The sequence below is a fragment of the Lagopus muta genome, chromosome 7 (genome assembly GCF_023343835.1).
Source record: "Lagopus muta isolate bLagMut1 chromosome 7, bLagMut1 primary, whole genome shotgun sequence".
Taxonomy (NCBI): Eukaryota; Metazoa; Chordata; class Aves; order Galliformes; family Phasianidae; genus Lagopus; species Lagopus muta.
This window is the reverse complement of record NC_064439.1, coordinates 20,376,546-20,391,022: the sequence shown is the minus strand read 5'-3', so window position 1 is coordinate 20,391,022 and position 14,477 is coordinate 20,376,546. Positions and strand designations below refer to the sequence as shown.

General features: G+C 38.5%; 1 protein-coding gene across 2 annotated transcripts in view; it reads right to left on the bottom strand.

The window, feature by feature from the left end:
- Positions 1 to 323: 323 nt before the first annotated feature.
- Positions 324 to 14,477, bottom strand: part of ITGA8 (integrin subunit alpha 8) — a 95,774-nt gene continuing 81,620 nt past the window's right edge. For both annotated transcript variants that reach the window (XM_048950888.1, XM_048950889.1), the window contains exons 28-30: positions 10,792 to 10,893; positions 3,977 to 4,099; positions 324 to 2,781 (exon numbers count right to left, since the gene is read on the bottom strand). In XM_048950888.1, coding sequence (XP_048806845.1) covers positions 2,695 to 2,781; positions 3,977 to 4,099; positions 10,792 to 10,893 — 312 coding nt within the window. In that variant the 3' untranslated portion in view covers positions 324 to 2,694. The remainder of the gene's footprint in view (positions 2,782 to 3,976; positions 4,100 to 10,791; positions 10,894 to 14,477) is intronic.

Here is a 14,477-nt window from a genome sequence, read left to right as displayed (position 1 = left end):
GTTTAATCTATGAGGATGTAGAAATCTAAAACAAAGTTTTGCTCAAAGTAACTGTTTGTCAGATCATGTGCCTCTAATTTGGTTTCCAGTGACATTACACAGCTGCAGCCAATGGACTCCTGCCAGGCCCAGCAGTTACTGAGGTTCTTTTTGGTTTAAATTTAGTATCTGAACATGTTTTACCCATCATTAAAATGGAGAGTAATTGCTCAAAAGTGAACCATGGATGTTACAACTGCAAAGAACTTATTAGGTCACCTAGCCCTATCCTCAGGGCAGTGCGGAATTGAAAACACATTGGAACAAATACGAAACGGAGCTACGTTTGTTCTTTTTCCTACTCTTTTTTTTTTTCTTCTTTATTGTAATCATTAATCAGTATATTCAAAAGTTCAAAAAACAACCACAAATGCCAGTGTAAACATGCTTCACGTATATAAGTAATATAAAGTATTGCACATATGAAAGTCCTATGTTTGGTATCTCCTTATGGTGCTGTTTCATCAGAGCTGTGCCAATGACGCGAATTTCAGGAGCTAGAAGATCTTATTTTGGAAGCTGCTTCATGCAACAGTTCAATATTTACAAAGGCTGCAAGCTCCCTGTTCTTTTCGCAAGAGGACGATTCTACCTGGGATGTTCGGCATACAGAAGCGTGCACATGTGGGCTGAGCTGGTCTCATGGTGGCATTTACCAGCTGATCTCCTCTGCTCTTTTGTGGAATGCTGCCATTGGTAGCTTGCTGGGGACTGGGATGTGGTCAGGCCCACCCATCCTCAAAAACCAGAGATGCAATGCCTCCTCCGCCTGCGCCTCCTCTCAGTCAGTCTTTCGGGCATGCTGGGAACGATCAGCTGAAGGCTCCATAAAGGTCCTGCAATTTCCCTTGGACATGAAGATGGAACACACCTGCTCAGGCTTCCTTACACTGATTTCCTCCTTGCTTAGATTTCACAGGTCAGCCTAAATATCTGTCAGACTGACGGAAGTGACCATGTCTTATGGCTACTTCTGTCCTAAAGTCTTTAAAAGCACAGGGGCAGTTACCCTAAAGTCACAAAGAATGGATGAAGCCATCTAACTATTGGGTGGGAAAGAAGAGGAGCTCAGGAAACAGACGATGTGCTGTTTGTTTCAGAAAATGAACAACTCCTCTTGAAGTTTACACAAGATAGCAAATTCTTCATAAGATAGCACTGGAAGACTTGGGTTTTCAGGCAAAAATCTGCACAGATCCAGAGATGAGATAAGAACCAAGCTATTTTTGCTCATAGAGGAGAATGAGTGAAGCCTCTCCTCTTCAGAATTCCCAAGTCAGGAAGACCAACCAACCAAAAAAAAACAAAAACAAACCACCCCCCAAAAAACCCAGACTAAGAAGCACTCAAATCAAATCCATGCATTGTTACTCTTTATCTCAAAATATCTTTCCTTCTTTTTGTTCATGCCTGGCTGGCTGGCATCCTATTTTCTGCGTAAATAGAAACCTTGCTCACTTTCTCTACAAGACTTTGCTTAAGGGATCATTAAATTCTGCCATAAACTTTGAAGAAATATCTTCAGCTCTTTAAATACACTGCTGGATTCTTGCCCATAAAATGAAAACAAAAGGCAAAGATTTCTTCAGATGAATGAAATATTAGGGTCTGTGACATATATTCAACAGACGATACAACAGCTGTAGCCATTTTAAGAGAGCACTTCACCAAGTAACAGGCAATGGCAAAAAGTAAAACTCATCCTAGCTTCAAATTCCCAAGTCATTTTTGTATCACCCCAGATGCATGTCTGTAGTAATTTAAATCAGCAATTTAAATCACTAAGAGCTGCATAGGCAACCACCAGCAATGGGGTGAGAAGGTAACTCATCTACTGCATTATAATGCCTTTGGATTTTGTAACCTGGGTGTGATACTCTCAGCTCTGGACTGAGATACAATACATGCTTAGCATATGATTTATCTTGCAAAATATTGCATAAATCCTCTGTTTTGCCAAACACATTGTAGCCAAGAAAGATGTGCTCAGTGCGTACAATTGGTTTGCTTTTCTATTTACATGTAAAGTAAGTGCACGACTTCTGTATATTGACTTTATTTCTCTTAAAATGTAAGTTGATGATTATATATCAGATACTTATTCTGAAAAGGTGGAAAAATAAATAATTGTGCTCCATCTATAAAATTCTTCTTAGACTACCTTTGTTTTTCAGAAGTACTTCCACAGTACTGATTTATTGCTTGTCTCCCTGAGTCATAATGTCATAAAAGTTCTTAGGGAGGTGTCAAAGGTATTCTACATGATACAGTAGTGTTCAGAAACTCTATCCTGTTCCATCTTCCAGACAGTACAGCAATGCAGGCATTTTCTCCTTGGGAGTTTTGGGCTTGTTCTGGAAGCACCTCAGTATACCACATGTGTTCAAAAGCATCTGCTAAAATGTAGACTGACCAAAATATAGAATAAACATTCTGTTCAATGGCAAGCATGTCCTTAAGGCAGTATAAATTTTCTTTCTTTCTTTGGCAAGGATGGCCATCATGTGGTGTATTCTCAGAACGTGGCATAGATCAGATTATGACGCCATTTCGCTTGCAGGTACAAAAGAAGATCGGTGGAAGGAAACCTTCAGTTAATTCTCACTATGTTCTAGTCTCAGGCAGGATTCTGACTGGATCTGTCACTCTCTTCCTCTATGCATCAGTAGTCTTGTTATTTGTCAGCTGTTCTCTGTCTGCCACGTCATCTTGAGGAGGTCTTGCTCTGTCAAAGAAGCCGCACTGTAGAAAACAATCAACAGAAACAAAGGCATCATGATAAGACAACCACAGGATGTCTCGACTTCACTCAATTGATCTGAAAGGTGGGATACAGTTTATGATGGCCTGATAGACCGTGAAATGTTTTTTCTGTTTGCTTGTTTTTCTCTATTCACATCATTGCCTACGAAAAAAAACCTGAAGTTTTAGGTGCAAGGCACTGAGTTCCAAAGTATAGCTTTAAAAATTCAAATAGTATGAAAGCTATCTTTGCAGATGATGTGAGTGCTTGTTGAATGCTGATACTGACTCTAATGAGGAAACTCTCCATTTCTCTTCTGTAAGACATATAAGACACTCATTCAGAAAATACTAGGATGACAAAATAAGAATGAAGTATGCGTTGGAAAATGTGTACAGGACAGTGTTGTGACTAAGACTAAAGATCAGTGAAGATGAGATTTCTGTCAACTAACTTTAAATGCCTAAAAGTTATTTTTTGGTTGAAACTAATTACATAGACCTCACAAAAGGTCAAAGGAAAATACTACCAAGAGCTAACACCTCTCATCATCCTCCCATGGTTTAGAGACTCTTTGTTGTTGAACTGCAAAGGGAACTGAGATAGTTAGAATTGGCTGAACACCTAATCCACCTTTAGGCTGCTAAAAACAGAAGAGCCATATCCTATCATACAAAATTATTTTCTTCTTTAAAGAGGAACTGTAAGGATGACAAAAAGCCAGACTCGTTCCCTGTAATGTAGCAGTTCCAAACTTGTCTTGAAACTTGCAAAGAGAATGTAGCAACCAACACACTAATATAAAATGAAATCTAAAAATTAATTGTCAAAACTGGGAGCATTGTTAGATGCTAACAAAAACTGGAAATTCCTGAAGTATTCAGAGAGAACAAAGTTAGAGTCACTTCTTTCTGAACCTAAACATCCTGAAAAAGAGTCTCATAGGTCTTGGGAAACAGAGCCAAACTCTTTAGTATACCCATTTATAACCACACTGTAATAATAAGGGAGGACTTTGAAAATAAGTTCCCTACACAAAGGTCAGTGACACTCGCATGTCAGAAATGCCAAAACAAAGAAGACACATGTCTATTGTTGCTTTTCCTCCAAACTTACAGCCTTTTTTTTTCCTCATCTGTTAGTATCTTCCAGTATTTTTTTTAAGACAACAGTAATAGTAATAATGCAACATACCTTCCATAAAGCAAGGGTCAACACCGCTAGTACCAGCAGACCAAGCATTATTGCTAGTATTATAACCCACAAAGGAATGACAAAGGAGACATTTGGAGTGGACCAAATGACAGATGTTCTGATCTGGAATGAAAAGAATACATTAAGTGAATAAAAAATAAGGAAAAAAATAAGGAAAAAAATAAGGAAAAAAATAAGGAAAAAAATAAGGAAAAAAATAAGGAAAAAAATAAGGAAAAAAATAAGGAAAAAAATAAGGAAAATAATAAGGAAAATAATAAGGAAAATAATAAGGAAAATAATAAGGAAAATAATAAGGAAAGCAAATCTGATAGTAGAATACAGAGGTTATAAACTTTCACTTCAATACCATTTTTCATATTAGAAACATACATTTATTGGAATTTTCCAATAGTGGCTTCATTTACTGCAAGTTTCTTTCCCCTAGTTCATGATAATTATTAGAAATGGGATTTGCACATATACAAAAGTACTTGCCACCTCAGATGTAAGAATCATTTTTCCTTAGTACAATGTAGGAAAAAAAAAACCCACCTTTTTTTGCAGTTCAAGCAGCAAAATTCTATTCAGGTTCATGCTGGTATAGCCTACACCAGTATAACTTACTTATATAGAAAAATATTCAGAAACAATGGTTGACTACAGCCCAAACTCTTTATTCAAACCACAACAGATACCAGCTTTTAAAATTTCTGCTGACAGTTCAGAATACATTTGCTGTGATTTGCGTTTTAGCTAAGCAGTCCAAAAATGAAACCCAAGCAGAAGGCTTGTGATACAGCCTAATGCCCATGATGCTACACCCCTTAAAAGAAAGTGAGAGTCTGTTACATACAAAGGAGGTAAGCATAAAACACTCTGTCCCATTGTCTGAGGCTCTAGAAAGCAGCAGATGTGTATAACATGACTTATGGAAGGTTTTAGTTGAGTCAGCTTCTCTCTCCAGAGCTTCATCTTGAGGAAGAGCAATAATAAACCTTCTGTATTTCTACTTCTGTGTCATCCATATAAGTAACCTTCCCCTTGCTCTCCCCGCTATACATTGTACCAAATGTATTCTATGCTCTCAGACTGCTGGGAAGGCTCCTCATCAATCTCATTTAATATTTACTCTCTCTTCACTGTTCTTAAGCGGGAAGGAATGAATCTGAGCTTTCCTTATCTCCTTCAGCCACAGTTATGTCCCTTAAGGTTTGTCTTTTTTTGTGTGTGCGTGTGTCAAAATGTCTCCTTAATTGCTAGGCTCGGAAGTTATTTCTCCCCGGGGCTTTCAGCTGGACCTCTCTCATTTACTTTTAAAACAGAGTAAGTATGTGGCAGATGGAAGTTATTTTGTTCTCCATGACAAGATGACAAGTTTCCTTTGCAAACTGATTACACAAACTCTCAAACTATCTTGCTCTTTAATGCTGGAGGTACAGATAGGAAATCCGAACCTCTTAATAAGTTTCTTGACCATTGTCTACTCCCTGATCTGCTCTCATTGCAAATTCTACTTGTTTTTTGGCTGTTAACTCATGGGCTAGTACACCTTAAACTTAGCAGAACTCCAGGCTGATTCATGAAACAGCACGCTAAGTCTGAAAAACTGAACTCTGTAGTCCAGTTCACAATTAATTCAATTTCTGTATCTCTATAATTTTTCTCCTCAAAGATGGCAAATTACAGCCTTTCTGCAACTCTCTCACTCTTCCTCATGATCTGCCCTAGACTTCCCTTTCTGCAAGAACCAGCAGATCTTTGTCCTAGCTACCATCATGCTTAACTGGAAGATGCTTCCACACACTTCATCTGTGCTGCCAGCTATCCCTTCTCCAACACAGTGCTTGCAAAAATGGCAGTCTGTTAAGTACTTCTGATGCATTTATTTTTTTATAGCATCTCTCACTGTTATGGGACACAGTCAAAATTAAGAACAAAGTTTCTATGTGGGATAACAATTACCTTCTACCCAAGCTTACACTGAGGGTTGCACTGGAATTCTTGAGAAACTGCCCAGCCCTCACAGTGACAGCATTCCAACATTGACTGGTAGCATGAAGTGCTTGATGTGCTGGTCACACAATCATGCAATCCTAACAAATACATTCACATAAAACCTAACAAATACTTCTATTAGAGCAGCTGCAAATAGTTATTACTCTACAACACTTAATTTTTAGTCAAGCAAAAAATAAAGAATATGCAAAGAATAAGTATTAGTTCTCCAATTAAAGCAAGATAAATTCATTTCAAGGCAAACAAAGAATATGAAAAGCCACCCCTGGCTCCCAGCAAATATCTTGTGTGAGTCACCATGTCACTGCAAGGATACTACTTTGGGAAGCTTCTCAAGCACTGCAGAGCTCTGTGGGCTCTCTGTATCACTGTGTTCAGCAATAGCAATACTTATTTCAAATGGACAAAATACTTCTGAATGGCTTTCCTTGTGTCTCAGATTGAAACTGTATCTGGTGTTAAAATGCAAGGGCAGAAAAAAATGAGAAAAAGGTCATCAGAAGTGTCTGCAGAGATTCCTTCCAGAGAAAAGCCTGTTGAGGAAAAAGATGAATTTAAGTAAAAGGCTCATCTGGCCAAGGACATCAGAAGGATGCGGACGTGGTGGGCTGCACGAAGCCTGCAGCAAGCAGTGAGCTCAGATGTCCAACAAAGAAAGCATCTCCCTTTTACTGCTTGAAGATCCTCGTGCACACTGCTCTGAGGCAAACCTTGAAGACCTGGTCACATATAGCACAAGGGCAGTGGATCTCACTAGGCTTTGGCTAAAGATGATGGGCAGTGCATGGAACTACAGAAACCAATGTAGCTGTTCTGCAACTCCTCTCAGGCACTATTTCCCAGATATTTGCTGCACTTGTCTGCTGCATTTTCTTTCCTTTTAGGCTGCAGAAATAAGAAGACAACCTGGCTCTGCTTGTGATGCCTCATAGAGCATATGTCAGCACAGAGCCAGATGGGAACATCAGGGCCTTTCTGAAGATGCACTGTACAGTGATGTGGCAGTACATGGCCTTGCCTGCTCTGCATGTGCTCATAGCCCTCTCCCCTACCCCCACCTTAGGTTTCTGAGAGCCAGCAAACGGCCGTGTGAAGCAACTGAGATTTATTTGGTGAGCAGAGGATTGTATACAGCACCAGACTCACTCCTGTGTGTGCACTGACAGCAGGATTAATGCCCTGGGCTGCCTCCTTTTAGACTCATACAAAGACTTGTGGAGCTGTGGACACAGCTCCTGGTCAACAGCTTGACACCACAAGTCCTGAACACCCACAGGACTGAAACAGAAGGGAAGACAGAAACAAAGCATCCCATCAGCTATGCCTGCCCTGGTTCACCATATCCAAGAAGACAGACCCTCCTCAACCAGATGCTGTCCACAATGCTCTTCCATATGATTTTGATTTAAGATCAGTCTGCATTGTTCAGCTTGGATTTCTGTTGTTCTCCATGTGGTAGGTTTAGTGCTGCAGGATCAGAGCCAGGGAATGTTTTGGGAAAGATTTATCTGTTTTCATCTAAGGTGGCCAACATGAAGTAGAATTCTTGCACGTGCTGCATGCTGGCACTGCCCTTCAGATTCATTTTAGCTTCTTTCTCAGTTCAGAGCAAGAAGACTTCTTTATGTTGCCTCTTTAAAAAAAAAAATCCTTTTTTAAATTAATGTGCCACATTTACACACATCCTAATTAATAATATATACATATTTTTTTCCATTGGTTTTTATATAGTTTTGACAATGCCCCTGACTTTGGTGCTATTTAACATAATTCCAAGATTGTCTCCAGTGGACAGCAGGGAGGAAAGGTGGTGTTGTCCATAGGTAGGTCTTCCTGCACAGGTGGGAGCTGGGTTCTACTGCTGGGAACACCCAGCACCAGTGCAGTGCCTGTCTGTGAGCTCTTCACAAAGCTTTTTACACTCCTGTCCTTTGAAAGATGCACTTTAAAAATAATACTGTATCTGTATTTTTGTCTGCTACAGAAAAGTCGCAAAAGAAACGGTAAGTAAATTAAATACTCTAATACCAGGATTTTTTACTGGAGATGTTGATCTTTCTTTAATCTTCAGTCATTTTGCTTAAAGACAGAGGAACAGTAACTCTATAGTACTCCTATGTGCTCCCATCCAACTTTAGCAGAATTACATTCCTGCATGCTCTGAAAAAATGCTCAAAAACAGAATGTAAAAGCTTCTTCGAGCTTGGAATTATAATTGCTATAGACATTGATGTTGACTCTTTACAAATATTTGTACACATACACTTTGTAGGGCACAAAAGCACATTTAAAATGAAAGTACTCATAAGAGTAGAATAGCTAAAAAAAGTTATAAGCCTGAGTGAAGCCAATTTCTGTGCACAGTAGGACACTGGTCAAACAATTTATACTAAAGGCTTTCCCTCTGAAGATCCTACCAAACATCTGAGGCAGAGGTAAACCATAGTATCTTAATAAATTCCAAAACTTGCTCAAGAATCAGAAACAAAAATGGAAATTGAAATTCTGTTTATTCTAACTCTGTACTTTGCATGATGAAAGGTATTATTTCACCTTCCACAAGAAATTAATCAACTATTACAGTCTTGTTACTGTAATAATGTCTCTAAGGAAAAGTGACATTTTGTCTTGATACATCAGCTAGCAAGGAAATCCAACGGGTTGCACAATAAGGAATTGTAATTCCAAGCCTATCAAAATTAACAAACACTTTTATTGACTCTACTGAATTTTGATTTAGGCTCCACTAAGTTTCCAGCTATTTTCTGTTCAAAGCCATTTTCACTCTAAGTTTTTTACTGTGAAAGATTCCATGGTGATGAAAATAAAGGCCTCAGGGCTACAAATACATAAGTGCATGCAAAATATTTATTGCATTAAAATTAAAGACATTATCATCCTGTATCACTGGAACTCAGTACTGTATGAGCTAAATGAAAGACATGTGCTCTGTTCTTATACAATATATTATCTTAACTACATAAACCACAAGGTGTTACCTGGTTCTTAAGTACATACCGTTGACAATTGATTTTAAAATATTAAAATCTTTATTCCGTTTCCTACCTTGCATTTTCTGAGAATGAAAACAACCCATGAACTTCCAAAGAAATAGTTGGAAACTTTTAAAACACAGCCGCTGACCTTTTCCAGAAGAAGCAAAAATATAGAGCATTGCCCAACTTCTTGGAAGTGGAACATCAAAAGAGCTTGTGCATATAACACATCGAGCTGTAGAGCTGGCAAAAATCAACTGCCATGTCCAGATATGAAACAACATAAAAGCACTATCATTTTTCAACATTTTACAGTTGCCATTACAGGCATTTTGCTGTAAATCATCTGCATCAAATAGCAAGCATTATTCTGCTGGAGTAAGAGAATAAAATGCTTATCTGATCATTGGTAGATCATCTGACACTTGCTGAGAACAGCAGGCTATCACCTGGGGTATAGCACTTCAGTCCAGATGAAGGCACCACTGTCAAGAGAGCTCTGCACAACATGTGTTTCTGTTACGGAACACATGCTTCAAGAAAATAAAAGACCCTGAATATATCTGTCAGCTTGGCGCCTTTGAACCTTTTTGGGTGAATACTGCATTAAGTATCCAATCTCTCTGATGAAATCACGGCTCTCTTGGTGTGAGAGGCTGAAGTTCTGTCACTGAGCCTATAGGACAAAGATTTAAACTTGTGTCTTCCCAAATATCAACCAGCCATTAAATCCATGCATGCTCAACTCTGAACCTTATAGCTTGCATCCTCTACAATATATTCAGTGTAAACTTTAAAGCGTATTATGCTGGTTTTAAAGATGAGAAAACATCCTGTTCCCTTCTGCTATATCTCAACAGGCCAATATGATGTGTACATATCAGGATTTAACCTGGAGAAGTTTGGGCTGAGATCACCACATAAAGATCAGTGAACAATAAGTCTTTATAAAAATGAGAATAATAAGCCTCCACATTTCACATGACTCATACTAGAATCAAATTTTGCACTCATATTTTACTCACTTCCATCAGTAAAGCAAAAGAAGACTAAATTTTATCCATGATATTAGACACCAGAATAATAATCTCCTTTTAAGTTGCTCTCCATGTTCAGTGCATTGACAATGGGAAACAAATCAAGTGTATACTTCCAGCATTCATTGTTCATATAACAACCCACAGCCATACTAATTTCACTCTGCAAAGAAGGCAAGTTTAGTTGATATTCAACTAAAGGGTCTGTAGGGATTACCAGGTAATTTCATACCCTGTGCCTGATGCTCTGTGAGGTGGCAAAACCTAGCACGGCAAGCAGACCCTTCTGAAAATAAGGGTCTCAAGGAAGTTTAATATAAATAAACATTGCCAGAGACAACCAGTAAGCTTGTGTAAGGGGACTGCTGACTAGAAGGAGATCTCTGACTGTGGGAGAAAGAACATTTTGTACCTTTCACAAAAAATTTCCTCCAGAATTGTTTTACTCCAGACCAGGTAATTAGATAGTCACTTTCACAGTTTTGTTGTTTTCTCCTGGGTGAAAAATCCATCCAGATTGCAATAACACAGTCCACACACAAATGCAGCAGGCAATTATTTTAAAAATGGAATCAGTATCACATACCAGCAACTTCCACAGCAAGCAATAAACATATTTCCTTTAGGTATTATTCCAGGAATTTACACTAGAAACACAGGAAAGACTGATCTCAATATTTTCACCTATAAAAACTTTTGCAGCTGAGAGCAGAATGACCAAATAAATGTGCTTCACACAAGGGTATCATTTTCAGTTACTTACTGCTGTGCTTCCCTCTGGGAGCTTCGCTGGCTGCACTTTATAGGGCATGTTCTTAACTTTGAAGGACACATTGGAAGAAAGAGTATAGGGATTATTTTTCCTCTGAAATTAAATAAATAGAAGAAATTATTAAAAACCATATCTGAACCTTAAAGCATGATGAGAAATAAGCAGATAAGAATTGATTTCCTAAAGCAAAGATAGTTTCTTTTAGTAAAGGGTCCCAGGTTCCTGTGTGCATCCACAAGTTTCAGGATAATGCTGAAATACATAATGCACATTCAAAGTGGTTACAAAGGGTTAGACATGCAGAACAGCACATGCAGTTATTCCTCATATTTCTCCCTGCAACATAGGAATGGTGAGCTTGAAGCAGAGGGAGATTTATGGGGTGCCTATGTTTTAAAGTCTTTGCTCAGGAAGGCCATCTAGGACCAGAGGTATCTTGAGAAAATGTCCAGGCCCACATTGAGACCAGGCTGGAAAGGCTCCTTGTTGGCATCAAAGGTACAGCTCTGCACTCCCATCACAGAACAACAACAGGAACCAACATCTTTGCACTTCACTTACAGTGTGATTGATTTCCTATTGCAGTACTGTTCAAAAACACCAGAACAACCCACCTTGCTTTTTTACTACACCATGCAAGTGCAACATCAACGTTTAGTTGTTACTGCTTAACAGGCTGCCTAATAAAATTTTTTACACAGCTCTCATTAAGCACTTCAGTGTAGCTAAAGATGCTCAGACTAAACAAACTGTAGCTGTCTGTTCTTTGTATATTTCATTTAGATTTGTTTGCATTTATTAGATATTAGATTACATATTAGAGTAGGCTAGGCTAGGCTAGATTAGATTAGGCAGCATCTTCTGCTGTTTAGAATGATTGAAAGTTGTTATATGACACAGCTCATGCTGAGACTTTTAATTAGTCCTGTCTCCTCATCTGCCAGCCAGACAGGCACTGACAGCCTCCACCCAACTGTTTGCCTCACGGTGCAGTTCTGCCTGTGACAACGACCTCCCACCCTGTGCAAACTTCTCAACGTGGTAGCTAAGTGCAAAAATCTCTACTGTTAGGAACCAGTGTAAAACCTGACACACAAAGGCTCCTGTGCCTTACAAGAATCTTACTGATTGCAACATTTACTCTAGGGAATACAAATATTTTCCACACAAATACTTTGAATCCTTTCGAGCTCTTAGCATGATCAGTATCTAATTGGAATTGATTTCGAAGGCTAGGTATACCATCTATCAAGTTAATCTTCCAGAACTCTTTGAAGTCTTTCATTTTCACTGGATGCCACATGGTTATAAAGCAAAGATCTTGCAGTGTGTCTATCTCCTTTCTTGTTTCTATCCCAAGGAAGGATTCCTGATGGGTTACCATGCTCCTCTGGAAGCCAAGGAACCTGTTTCACATTCCATCTCCACAGCTGATTGTTCTGGGTGACACTGCATGCAACTCATCATTCATATCTCATGCAAAGTTGGGGTAATGATAAAAATTTCCAGTATAAGTACTTCAATTTGCTCTGAAGAGAATTAAATAAGGCCTTGGAGTCACGATTATCATTATATTCCTTTACATTACATTCCTTGAGGTAAAAAATTAATCATATATAAGAATATTTTGGAAGTACTTAATCATTCTTGCTACCTGCCTCAATCCTTTATGAAACATCAGAATTAAACACAGTATTCCAATACTGATTTATGGAAAGACAGAGCCTTGTTGGTAAAGTAATCCCTTGTTTTGGCAGCAGCTACTTACAGAGTACATTGAGTAATGGGATGAATTTTAAATTATCCCAGTAACCTGAGCCAAGTGTAAATTCTACCTTATCCATTTTGCAAAGTTCAGTTGCCTCTTGTGCCCCTTACAATCTTTGTACACTTAGAAAATTTCTCCCATCTTCAAGGCAGACTAATGTGGAAATACTGAAAGCCATTTCTCATCTTCTCAAGTCAGATTTGTTATTTAATAACTAATGAAACCTGCAGTATTTCCATTTTATAATATTTCCTGTGATTTTTTTTCTGTACACTGTACTGTAAAGTGCTTTATTGCTTTATAAATCATTAAATTCATTCTAACCATCACACTTACTAGTTGTTTTTTTTTTTTATTGACTGTATTCATACTCACTGTATTTGGAATGACCCTCTCATTTCCTAAATCACCTTCTGCAAAACTTTTTCTCCCACCTTATATTTTTGGCACATTTAGGAGTTCTGTTCCACTGACAAGACTTAGCTCCTTCCTGATTATCCAAAATCTTTTCCTCCCTCCTAAGTGTTGTTTTCCTCTGAAATTTCCTGTTGCATAAAAAGATTTTAAACCTTTCCATTTAAGAAAGGTTTCTCCCTTTTCAGCTGTTTTATGGAACAAAGATTGAGACAAAAAGATTCCACGGTCTACTCTTTTCTTCACTGAATAAGAATGATATCTTTGTAAACACGACAAGAAATACCCTACATCTGGAAGATGGCTTGGGTGAAGGTGGATGGTCATGCCCAAGCTCAATTTTCCCAGAATTGCCGATGCTGGAAAGCACCTCTGGAGATCATCTGGTCCAAGAACATGCTCAGAGCTGGGTCAATGAACAGGATGCCCAGGGCCATGCTAGCTGGATTTTGAATATCTCCAAGAATGGAAACTCCAAAAACTAAAAGCAACCTGTTTCAGTGGTTTTTGTTTGTTTGTTTTTGTTTCAGTGTTGTTTTTTTTTTTTTTCCTCCTCTTCCACAGAGTACTTTGGTATTCCCAACTCAGCCTCTACCCCAGGTCAACTGGCTGCTTTCACTTCTTGCATATGTCCTTTTTACCCCCGAGTTTTACCAGGAACTCCTTGTTCTCCCATGCAGAGCTACTGCTACCTTTGCTTGGTTACTTAGGATGGACTGTTCATGAGCTTGAAGGAGGTAATGCTTGAGAATCAACTCACTCCCCTGGAGAAGAGTTCTCCAGGATCATCCCCCTTGCAGTTCTTCCAAGCAGATACCTGAAAAGGCTGAAGCCTTTCCTCCTGAGGTCCAGGGCTGTAATTCTGGTATTTGTCTTGTCCTTCCTGTTTTGTTTTTAGACAAAAACCTTGTGTTCAAATATATGAACATTTGTTAGTGACATTAAGCCAGCATATTTATTATCTTCTGGAATTCATTTGCCTGTACATTAATTTTGTTATTTCAAAATTGAGAGCAGCTGAACGTATATTACCGAACATTCAACCTCTCCTTTGAGCTTATATTAGGAATGAGCAATAGGAAGAAAATTGCCTTAAGAGACTACATAGGAGAAGCCAAAATCAGCTCTTTAATACAGATGGCACCTAATGGAAGGAACTATATCTTCTATCATCAATGCTTGAAACAAAAAATAAGCTGACATAATATTAGGCTTAGAAAATAAACAATTATTGTAAACTTTCATGGTGCTTAAAATCTATGAAATGGTCTTCAGAAAAATAATGTTTTCTTCACCACATTCCTTATTTTCCACTTTCAGACTCAAGGCATTCTCCAACTTCTATATGAGATTCCAAATGTTGGACTCTTCCACAAAACCCCAGCGTGTTTCTGTAGATGTACAATTATTTGCGTTCAGATTCAGAACTCCTTCTGCCTGAAAAAAAGCCTCATGTTTTCAGTTCTAAGCAATTCATATTAAGCAGGATTCTGGC